This window comes from Melanotaenia boesemani, chromosome 22 (assembly GCF_017639745.1).
Source record: "Melanotaenia boesemani isolate fMelBoe1 chromosome 22, fMelBoe1.pri, whole genome shotgun sequence".
NCBI lineage: Eukaryota > Metazoa > Chordata > Actinopteri > Atheriniformes > Melanotaeniidae > Melanotaenia > Melanotaenia boesemani.
In genome coordinates, this window is record NC_055703.1 from 20,651,155 (window position 1) to 20,663,102 (window position 11,948).

Consider the following 11,948-nt stretch of genomic DNA (forward strand, 5'->3'; position numbering starts at 1 on the left):
TTCTTCTTCTTCTTCTTCTTCTTCTTCTTCTTCTTCTTCTTCTTCTTCTTCTTCTTCTTGCATGTTTACCTCTGTGTTGTAATTTATTCTTGTGAATCTAGCATCTTTAACACATTGCTTTATTCAAGCATAGTTTAGAGGGCAGGGGGGAAAGAGAGGAAAAAGGGCTTTACTGCCATGAAATGCGTACTTGGTCCTTATGAAGTTAGAGAATGTTTATACTACAGCTCGGTGCCTTCCTGCATTAGCTACGTACTAACGCCCCAGCCAGATGGTCATTATTGTAATGTCCACCAGGCGTCGCTAACACCAAATGTACTGCAGATTATCTTTGCCAAAATCAATCCCACAATCCTCGATTCCTCAAACACCGGCGGTGTATTCATTTGAATGGTAACACCAAAACGCTAGCTGGAGATAGAGTGGAGTTGCGTTTTGAGTTTAACCAGTTTTTTATGTTTTGGATTTACACACCTGGGGAGCATTTATTGGACCGCACAAAATGAATCGGTTGGTATTTAATTCCTTTGTAAATGGTGAAAATACAAGTTTATCCGAGTTACCTTTAATGGAGCCATATGTTGCCTTAGGTGAAATGCTAACTAGTTAGCATGCTAGCTTGCGGTCGCGGCCCTGCTAGTTATTTTTTTTTACGTCTACGTGTTTTCTTCACAGCTGAGCTAAATGCTAATTATTATTGAGTGTAGCACCGTGAGCTAACTTGTGACTCAGAGTTAGGGTTAAATCATATATCGGGTGTTTCGTGAATATAAAGACGACAGCTACACGGGCTCAACTTTAATAAGTTTAGAGAAAATCTGCGACTGTAGTTGCTGCTTAATAAGCTAACAACAGCCATCGCCTGTTTAGCTCGAGATAATTGTTTGTGTTTTCTTATTTAGATACGAGTGTTTATCTCTTTAACTCTATCTGTTGCGTCGTAGATCAAAACTAGCCAGCCTGCTTGGAGTTAACCAAAATAATGAGTCACATTACCAACCATTTGTTTCTCCATCAGTGTCCCTTATTATGGCAGCTGGTAAGCATGTCTTGCAACGGGACGTCGGTAAGATCAACCATAATAAATCCAATGGCCTTCTGCGAACATCTCTGCATGTTTCTACTCAAAAGAACATGAAGCAGGTATGGGGGTGATACCTAAAAACAAAGATTTATTGTGTACCAAACCTATTATTCATGTGTTAAGTCCTGGTGACAGTCTAGTACAGTGCAGTAGTGTTGTAGCAGTAGTGACTGTGGTAGTGGCCTTATCCCTTATCCTTTTGTTTTAGGTGGATATTATTAATAAGGAAGAATTAGATAAGGACAGGTGAGTCTCTGATCCACATCTGTGCGGTTTAATCTAATTGTGATCATTCACTCATTGTCTGTGCCCCACAGATCATCCCTCTCCGAACCATTAAGGCATCTCTCCATAGTTGTCATGTCAATATCTGTTGTTTGAAATTTATGCTTTTGCAAACTATGCCAACCTTTGGTCCATCTTGACCTCCCTTTCTGCAGATTTCAGGTGCATTTCAAAGCTCAGAATCCAGGCAAAGTGAAGCGACTGTTATCTTACAAAAGGAAGAGTTGTGCATCGGCGGAGGTGGGCATAAAGCTGCACCGCAGATCATCAGATGTAGGCCATCCCCGTGACCCCGGCATGGCCAACAAAGAAAATGAGCTGACGTGCTCGAGTGATGTGCGGGGCATTCGCTGTTACGACAACTGTGGGCTGCCAGTGAACTCTGCAGAGGGCTCCAAGATGGCAGGGACCAGCTCCAAATACAGTGATTTTACAGAGGTGAGAAACATCAAGCAGCTGCATTTTGTGTGAAAATGGTTGTTTCCATTTTACCCCTTGTTTCTAATAAAGTAAAACACTGCATTTCCCTTTGTCCATTGTCTCATTGTCTATGAGTAGCTATCGAAGGACCATGAGGCTATGACTCACATCCTTTTTGGAAGAGATCTTCGACTCAAAGTAGCCCTAACACTATGGCGAAGAAATGCCAGTGAATTAGTGGCCTACTTGATAAGGTAACATCACAATGACTAATATCACCATTTGGTTATTAGTGCTTATTTCTCATATAAAATATTACATCTCCAGTTATTTTCACTTCCCCAGAATACAAGATACAGGCGTATTGCTTGACTGCTTACCTGTCTTAACAAACAAGTAAGTCACATTTTGTATTAAAATCAGAAGTTTGGGTTTCCAGGTAACATTTACCAAACAACAAATGAAAACTAAATATTTTAATTTTTTAAGTTATAATAAAGATTAATTTATAAAAGTGTTTTTAAAAGGTTGAAGCAGATTTTTAATCATTTAGTTAAGTCACAACAATTGACGCTTTAATCAACTTAATTTATATAAAGCTGATTTAAAATTTAACAAATTCCTCTGGTTTGTTTTTCTTCCTTTCTTTACAGAGCCTTTACGTATTCAATCTAGGCCTGTCGCGATAAGCAATAAGTCAATTAATTGAACGATAAGAAAATAGAAAATAAGAGGACGATAAGTTTGCCGGCCGCGATAATTTTTATTAGTCCCCCCTTTACCATAAACTGTGTATGACAATAGGTTTCACTATGGAGTATTTCGACTCAACGCTCTGGTTTGTTGCGGAGTGATCTCTCTGGTGTCATACTTGACTGCAGCATGTTGCAGCACGAGCCGGTAAGCCGCATTTGTTTTGCAGGGCTGCCAACACGCAATGGCCGTGAGACTTGCGCATTTAAGTGGCTTCTCACGCTCTCGCGCTAAACCTCCGATTCTCATGCTGAAATATGTAAATAATAGATGCAAGCATCTCCTCTTTTATTGTTTCGCTGCTCCCCACATGTAAGCAGAACACACACATTCTAGCTTACGACGTCAGTACAAAGCCCCCACTTCCTGGTCTACCGTAATAACCCCTGTAATCCGCAGGCACATTACGCAAATAGAGTCAGCCTATATACTAGCGTATTTGACAAAATACACATTAAGAGCAATGCCGGCTAATCGAGAGGTTTGGGAGGATTCCCAGTGGGCCACATTACTTTTGGGCCGGCGTCCCGGCGTATGTGAAAAAGGCGCTTTTATTTATTTAGTTTATTGATCTTTGAAAAGGTGTACTTGCATTATTATGGCATATGTCATTATATTAGTTGAGAATGGTCTCAAAATGACACATTAGCGCTTTGCGCAATATTATCGTTTATCCCGATAATTTCTGAGAAAATTTATCGTACAGCTAAATTTGTTATCGTGACAGGCCTAATTCAATCAACAGTTTATCTATTGTGATATAACTAAGGTTGATGTTTACAATAGAGACTCTTTGAGTCCTGTTTGTTGTTTGTTTATGACATTCTCCATTGCTGATAAACAGTTCCCTTTTCAATCATTTTTCCCCTCTTTTATCAGCCTTCAAACTGAAGCACCATGTTTGTCACTTGGCTGCTGTGTTGACCTCATGCCCCACGTCAAAGTCATCCTTGCCAGTAAATACGAAGAGTAAGTGTCATTGGAGAAATGCTTGAATGAAGTCTCATATGGGTTCTGTCTTGAAGGACTGAGTTAAAAGCAGCAGGGTTTCCTATTTTGAGCTTTGAAATGTTTCTGCACTCATCCAAGAAGCTCCAGCTGGTCTGATGAATAACTAATGAAGTGAAGGGAGAACTGATGAATCTTCTTGGACGAGTGAGGAAATGCCTTTGACTTGCATGTGTGCTTTTAAATATCATGAGCTTAATGACAGAATTTTCAAATGTTTATTTTCTGGTTTATGCTTTGAGAGACTCGTCTGTCATTATCATTTTGTTTTGTTTTTATTAACAGGCACATTATGGTGGTTTTACACTGGGTTCAATCCGTCATCAAGAAATGGTGGCCAGAGCTTTCAAAAAACGAGAAGAGACTGCGGGACAGTTGTTCAGAAGACAGGTGGGCATTTCGTATTCAAAAACAGTCTCATAGAAACCCAAAGCGTGGGAGGAATTGTCAGTGTGTTCTAGTCTCATAGAAGAGCTACTGTAGCACAAACAACTGAAAACTTTAATGCTGGCCCATGATGAATGTCAGAACAGACTGCTGTAATGCTCAAAACACCTAAGAGTGGGCACAAGAGTCTGTACTGAACCAGGGAACTCTCGAAGTAGGTATTCTGGTTCATTGAAACACATTTTCTGTTCTATCACATGGATGGCTGAGTGCACATGTGTCATTTACTCGGGAAGAGACGGCAGCACTGCACAATATAGGAAGGAGTGGGTGCCAATGTCATGTTCTGAGCAATTTTTTTGCTGGAAAAAGCTGGATCCTAGTTGGATGTAGATGCCCTTGAAGGTGTGAAGTGCACCACCCACTAAAAGCATTGTTGCAGACCACATTCACCTCTTGATAGAAATTGTATTGCCTGATGGCAGTGGCAGGATAATGCATTTCCCCTCACTGAAAACATTTACCAGGAATGATTTGACAAACATGGCAACGAGTTTAGTATGTTAACTCTGACTCTAAATTCCTTTGATCATGGTTTGATTTAACTTATGTGGAATTCGTTGGAAAAACTAGTGCGTTACATGAAAGCCCTATGTCAACTTACAAGACTGCTTTTAACAACTTGCTATATCTGGTGCGATAGTACATGATAGAGCTGGTTTATAAGCATTATGTTCTTTATTTGTGTGTTTGTGATACAAGTTTACTCAGAGAAATTTAACCCAGAAGCATGTGATAATGGAGAAGGCAAAATTATTTAAGCTTTCAGTTAACTACTCAGTCTGTGTGTCAAGTTTCATCTATGCACACAAAGTTTGTGTGCAAATACAAGTAGTTGAAATCAGTTAAAAGGGAGGCTGGATTAAGCCTTAAAGATTGGGTAAGGAATTTGGAGTAGAGCATCTTCCTTAGCATCAAAAAAATCCAGTAAAAGCTTCTAGTTTCTTTTCACTCTAATCTATACAATGGAACATCTCTGCCATGACACCCCAGTCCTTAGAATAGGATGAGTGAGATGTCGCACTGGGATACACCTAGCATTTATATCATCATGCCAGTTGGCTGTTACGTTTTCATTCACTGCATTTGTGTCAATGTCTCTATGAGATATGGAGACCCCTTAAAGTAGGGCCCTCATATAGACCAAAGCAAGTGCTCCCACAGTCCAGTGGGAAAGCCGATGCTTTGTGATGAGCCTACCCATAAGTGGTTCAGTTTTTCATGACATTGTTGTCAGATACATGTGTGTCAGTGAAGTCCTAAACTGAGGCTTCTTTTAAGTTGCACTTTACTGATAATTTTTTTTAATTGTTATTGCAGGAATGTTGACGTCATGAGGCAACGACTGAAGGATTTATGGAAGGAAGGAGCCCGATTATGCTCGATTCCAGGATCTGTGGGAGAAGTGGCAAAGGTATAAAAGATGGGATTATTGCATCATTCAAATTTATTTATTTCATGGCATAAATATCTTTCCAAGAACTATCTGTATTTGAAAAAAGAAATAATAAAATGGTCACAAGCTTTGTATGGGTTACTTGTTGTTGAACTTAATTTAGAAATGAGAAAAATGCATTGGGGTTAATGAACTTTCACTGTCAAAATGAGTTATTTTTCCTCTATAGATATTTACAACAGAACTGTGTTTGCTGACTGTATGAGTCCTTTTGTCAGTCTCTCTGGCCTCTGTTGATTTTGGGTGGACACAGACAACCACTCCCAATATTTAAAAAAAAAAAAAAAAACACCAGGTTTAAGAGACTCTGTTGTGTTTGTTTCTACATCCTGTTGCGTGGTAAAAAAAAAAATTGCTTAGGATCAATCTCATATGTTTTCAAAGTAAGTAATTAACTGATCACGTTTTAATTGTTTTTTGCAGAAAATGATCCACTTTTACATATTCAATGTCTTATTGAATCGTCCAGCATGCAGCAATGCAAAATAGAAAAAATCATGGTGGACATGTCTGTTTAAAATAGGTTTTGCTCATCATGCTGATAACATCTACAAACAAATTTTAGGCTGTTCTAATGTGTGCAGGTTGTTGGCTGTGCTGACAGATAACATGCTGTCTCTACTTTGTGTTGCAGGCCATCGAGGCTTATCTATCACAGCTGCCCTGACGGCTGTGAATGTAGCATTCTGAGGATGTGACCACTACTGCCGACTGCCGGCTGTGTTTTCAACCGATAATGTTGCCAGAGAAATGGACTGGTTCATTCTATTTACACTCAAATCTCTAAAATGGAACTGAATTTGACAATTCAGACAACTCCCCTCAGTTAGAGCTGGAGACTCCTAAGGAAGGCTGCAAAGGCCTTCCTGCGCAGAAAATGACTGCTTCACATTGAAGTGGACCGTCTTGTGAAGGGGCATGTTTAGTGGACCTCCATGAGACAGGGCGTAATGTCGCTCTATGAAGTGCCAATGTCTTTGTCTCTTGCTACACCACTCTTCGTTAAGTTTTAAATGCCCTGTTTTGTGTTTTGCACCTGGGTTCTCTAGAATCAGGTGCTTGAGTCTGCAAGAGTCTACTTATTTTCTTGTTTTCACTTTGCCTCTTACTATGACATGTGGGTGTGTAATGTAAAATGTCTAAACAAGTGATTCTTTTAATCTTTTAAATAAATTTGATAAAAATCAAATCCTTGTTTACACTGTTTCCATATACTTTCTGTTAAGTAAGTATAAGTAAGTACATAAGTATGTTGAAAAAACTTTTTAAATGGGACACAAAAATATATGTGAGATTTTTAACACTGATTTTAACATATGTAAATGTCCGATTTATTTAATGCCTCATTAAAAGTGGTGAGAAGTGCAAAAGTGCTTATTTACACTTTTTACACTAAGAAAATATAACAATATTCATATAGTTTATTTATAGACTTTAAAATGTCATTTTTAACTATTGTCACAAATGCAGCTATTTAAAGTATTAAATCTTCAGGAAAGATGGTAAAATAGCGGACAATTTTTCTCAACAAAAAAGACAATTATGTTTGCCACGTTGAGAACGCAGTTACACTAACGCTGTGTAACTGTCGATTTGTACAATAAAGTTTTTTTTAAAGTGACGTCATTTTCCGCAGAGACAGCTGATGTAGAACTCTGCCGCTTCTTCCGCAACCTGCACTGGAATAAATGTTGACACACAATCGTTTAGAGGTAGTTCTAGTTTTATAAAGGTATACAGTATGTTGTACAGAGAAAGAATACCGCTGTTATGGCTTTTCGTGCAAGCTACGTTCGTCTTGGCGTGGTGTTTCACTGACATGGATCCTGGGCCTGGTGCAGGTGTATCGACACAGCCAAACGGAGACCGGTTTAAAATCGAGGGAAGAGCGATAGTTCCTGGGGTGAAAACGCAGGACTGGGTCTCTACGGCCAGAGTACTGGTTGAGGGTGAAGAATACATTGGGTTTTTAAGGTAAGAAATGACTATATTTAAACCAGCTAGTTTGTTAGCCCGTTCGCTAGCCAGGTAGCATTAGCATTCAGAGCTAGCAGCTTAATTTACTCTGCCGGTGACCGCGCGGCATCTGTTGCAGGCAGATGGTGGGTTTAAAATGTCGCTGCTAATTTAGAGATTAAGAATTTTGAATTTAGCTCTCTCCAACCTAACACTGAACGTAGTTGTTAATGTCATTGAGAACTCAGACGGTCATCACTGTAAAGCTGTAACCACAACAAACCGTGGCCTCAGGAGACGTGCCTGTTGTTGTTGAAGTCTGTACCTCTGGCGTACAAGTGAAGTAAATAAATGTTCTACACTGACACCATAAGTATCTTAACTGTAGTATATTACTGAAGTCCAGCTCTAAGGAAGCTGTTCTCGTGTGATTTCTTGGCTGCGGGTTACCCTGGAGCTTTTACGATTCACAGGAACATTTTGTACCATTTGCTCCGCTACCTCTGTCTGACAACTGTTTACATTAATGCATGTCTAAATTGCTATGTTTTCGGCATATGTATAAAGGCAGATCAGTATGGCTGAACACACTGCTTTTAACAACTGCTTTTTCCTTATTATATTGTCACTGGACTGTAGGTGTGCCCATTTGAATTTAACCACGAGGAACCTTAATAAAGATGGATGTTTCTTTGTTACAGAACTGATGGAAGTTTTGCTGTAAATGACATTCCTTCAGGATCTTATGTTGTTGAAGTCATCACCCCCACATACAGATTTGAGCCTGTGCGTGTTGATATTACATCCAAGGGTAAAATGAGGTAAGTTTTTTCTGTAGGGAGAAACTAAAACGATGCTACATGTTGTCTTGTGTACTAGTCAGTATTTAAATGACTACTTTCAGGCAACTTCAACCCACCACAATGTGTCTTTTCTCAGGGCACGTCTTGTAAACTATATCAAAACTTCAGAGGTGATTCGCCAGCCATATCCACTTCAAATCAGGTCTTCTGGTCCTCACAGCTACTTCATGAAGAGAGAAACATGGGGCTGGACGGACTTCCTTATGAACCCAATGGTAAAAAATGCACCATAGTTTATGTGTTATTTATATACTGTTGGTCAGTGGGTTACAGAGATGTGGATGCTACACAAGGGACACAAGTTGAACAGGTGTTGAGTACAAGTCGATGACAGCTGGTTTAGCAAGTTTATCATCAGTGCTTCAAGAACTACAACTTACTGGGTCCAGTATACCTTAACTTCTAAAGGACAAGTGTGTTACTGAGACAGTATAAATTGAATGGCATTACGCCGTATGTTACAGATAGTGTTGGACCACTGTTGCTGATAATTAGACTGGCTGACTGCTTCTAACTGAACTGCAGATGTCAGCCCCACACAGCAGGACAGATGATACTTTTTCAGGTGTCTTTATGATCGGTTTAGAACAATAAATATATAAATCTTTCCTGTCTACGGTTTGTCAGTTTTAAAGTCTCAGTGTGAGTCTTAAGAGTCTGCGTTCTTCTGTAAAGATGTGTGCTGACAATTTTTTTTTTTTTTTTTTTTTTGTGAAAATGAGTGTATACACCCAGGTGTTGTGTTCACATTGATGCTCAGCTTAGCTGGAGTCAATTAAAACCAACATCTACTGCATAGTCATTTGGCGTGGATAGATTTGGAATCACTAGCCAGGTGTTAACAGGATGTTTTTGTTTGTTTTCCTATCAGTGTTAATATGGTTTTAATATGGCTTTTACAGCTATGGTTTTGTATAATACTTCTTTTTTTTTTTACTGTCATGTAAAATGCTCAGTGAGAACAGATGTCATCATTTACTTTCACACTCAAAACCGCATGGTTTCTAATGTCACAAATGGATTGCTTGACAACTTTACTTTTGTTTTATTTAGAGAATTTGAAGTGAAGTTATATGTGTGCTGATTTCAGACTGTGTTTTACTGTCTGTACTGCTGCTGTCATGGTTAGGATTTATGTAAAAGAGATCTTTTGCGTATTGAGTCAAAGTGGGATTTTCTCACAGTTCTATCAGATGGGCATATATTCTGTATAATCTTTATGTATATATATTCATGTTTAAACATGAATTTCTTGTTTAAATGTCACATTTGTTGCCTCTGCAGGTTATGATGATGGTTCTGCCCCTGCTGATCATTGTTTTACTGCCCAAGGTGGTCAACACCAACGACCCAGAGATGAGAAAGGTGCATAATAACTTAGTCTTTCTTAACTATCAAATTTTGAACAATGATAATAATAATAATGAGTGTTTCTAAATGGAATTAAGTCACTTCTGGTCAGTTAAATAAGAATTTATTATGGCTTTGTTGCATTAAACGTAAATCACATGCTTGTTTAAAATGCATAACAAATCACCCTCATCTTATCTTGAACTGTTCAACCTAATCTGAAATTTTTAGAATAAAAAAGTGGTCTGTTTGCCAGGATACATTTGTTTGCACTCACTTATTTCATTTACTGCCATCTTTGCAGGAAATGGAGCAGTCCATGAACATGCTAAACCCCAACCCCGAGCTTCCAGACGTCTCTGAGCTCATGACCAAGCTGTTCTCTGGCTCCAAGGGCTCCAGCAAGGCAGGCAGCAGCAGCAAGGGCACCAGGCCAGCAGCCAAGAGGAGGTAGTACTGTATCTGTTTGCAAAGATCCACCTAAAGAAGCTTGACTTATCCCATGGAAGCAGGATTTTTAAGTGTAATTTTTCCCCTTCTGGGTCTATTGGACAGATTTCTTTATTAGTAGATGTTTTGAGCACATCTTGATTTCTAATATTATATTGGAAACTGAATGGAACGTTTTTTTCTTCATACTGCACTGATTAAATTATCTGTAAAAGCTGTTATTCATCTGCTCTATACATACATCCTACGTGTAACTTTGCTATTCATCAGTCTTTCTTTTTCTAACCCTCCGTTTTGTATTTTTCCACTGCTGCTAATTTACCACCTGAAAAGAGCATATATACATATTGAGAGATTTTCTTCTGTCGATTTCCCTAATATGACTGTGAATGAATAAAATTTTAATTTTAAGATTGATAAATTCTTATTTAAATGCCTAGATGAATAAATTGCAAAGATATATGACAAGTGTGTTTTTATTTTAGACTTCATTTGTTTGAAAGTAAAGACATGAAATTCTTATTCCTTAAATCATTGGGTACTGTATGGCTAGAAGTCACATACTGTACATTTTGTGCCTGAGGTGTACAGATTCAAATGGATAAAAAAGTCGGTAAAGAGCTGTGTGGTTGCTTTTAAGATCTCTATTGAGTGTTTTTGGTTTTACTTTAAATAAAAATGGAGAGTAAATATTAAAGTCATTAACAAATGTGTTTGTGTTTAATATTCTTGTTTTTTTTTGCAGTTGAATAAAGCCAGCCTAATTTATAGTCGGTTGTTCGGCATCATCCACGTTCAGATGATCTTTGCAAGTTCAGTACTTGGAAAGATTTTGGATTTATAGTTGGGCTGAAATATTTAAAACCACTTATTTCTAGACTTTGTCGATGTGCAATGATACATCTTCCTCTTAATTCTTTTTAGGGAAGCCCATTTTTAAATGGAACATGCCAGATCGATTGTTTGACAGAACCATGTAGGAAATCCTCCCTACAGTTGGCGGTAAAAAGTACACAGATTATGGCATAATGCATGTATCAAAGTCTCAAACTGAGACCAATGAGCTGAACCAACTGTTAACACGAAATCAGCCCCAAATGTTGATGGTCATTGCACTAAAATCTTCCAGTAGGTATCAACATTGGATGCTAATTGATTAACGATTTTCAGTTGCAGTCATAAATTAATATCTGGAGGTTTGCAAGATGTTTTTTCATTTAATTTCTCTCATGAGCAATCTTGTAAATTTTACAAGAACCCAGCTACCTCACAAGGTTAAATTTTTACCCATCAAGACAGCACAAACAAAAGAAAAAACAGTTTTTGCCTCCGTTTCAGGGTCCTGGCATTGAGTATGCTGGAAAAGAAAACATTTTTAATTGGGGTTTGTGAATGAATGAAAGTTCAACCTTTAAGTATTTAGAATAGAAAATTGAGCATGGAGTCATCCCCAGATGGAATCTGTACAGGAAAAGATATACCTCAAAGTCAGTGTTTTACATCTTTGAAGTTAAAATGAACTGTTGGAATAAATTAAGCCTCAAATCTGTCATAATCAATAAATACTTAATCAAGATATAAATTAACTATTAATATTTCTGTCATTAAGAAGATGACTGTAGCTTCCACTTACTAGTCATTTGACACCTGCTTCTGGGAAAAAAGGTATAAATTTAATTTATTAGTCCTGTCCTTACATATTTTACCAAGAAAAATGAATTGAACATGATGTAAACATGTATGTGCCTTAACTATTTTTAGCTACGTATTTGGTGCTTGATATGTATGCACAATGTAGCAGTAGGACAATACTTCAATGGAGACTTAGAGAGGAAAGTGTTAATTGTTTTGTTCACTGGAGTCTTTGAACCAGTGA

General features: G+C 38.1%; 2 protein-coding genes across 2 annotated transcripts; both read left to right on the forward strand.

The window, feature by feature from the left end:
* The first annotated feature begins 349 nt into the window (after positions 1-349).
* On the forward strand, positions 350-6,729 carry katnbl1 (katanin p80 subunit B-like 1). The gene is made up of 10 exons (XM_041976652.1): positions 350-510; positions 1,019-1,143; positions 1,293-1,330; positions 1,525-1,807; positions 1,928-2,043; positions 2,135-2,185; positions 3,422-3,511; positions 3,836-3,940; positions 5,318-5,411; positions 6,088-6,729. The coding sequence occupies exons 2-10, from the start codon at positions 1,030-1,032 to the stop codon at positions 6,118-6,120; spliced, it is 924 nt and encodes a 307-aa protein (XP_041832586.1). The 5' UTR covers positions 350-510; positions 1,019-1,029; the 3' UTR covers positions 6,121-6,729.
* Positions 6,730-7,070: 341 nt separating this feature from the next.
* emc7b (ER membrane protein complex subunit 7b) lies at positions 7,071-10,785 on the forward strand. The gene is made up of 5 exons (XM_041976402.1): positions 7,071-7,427; positions 8,111-8,230; positions 8,349-8,487; positions 9,557-9,637; positions 9,927-10,785. The coding sequence occupies exons 1-5, from the start codon at positions 7,195-7,197 to the stop codon at positions 10,074-10,076; spliced, it is 723 nt and encodes a 240-aa protein (XP_041832336.1). The 5' UTR covers positions 7,071-7,194; the 3' UTR covers positions 10,077-10,785.
* Positions 10,786-11,948: the final 1,163 nt, after the last annotated feature.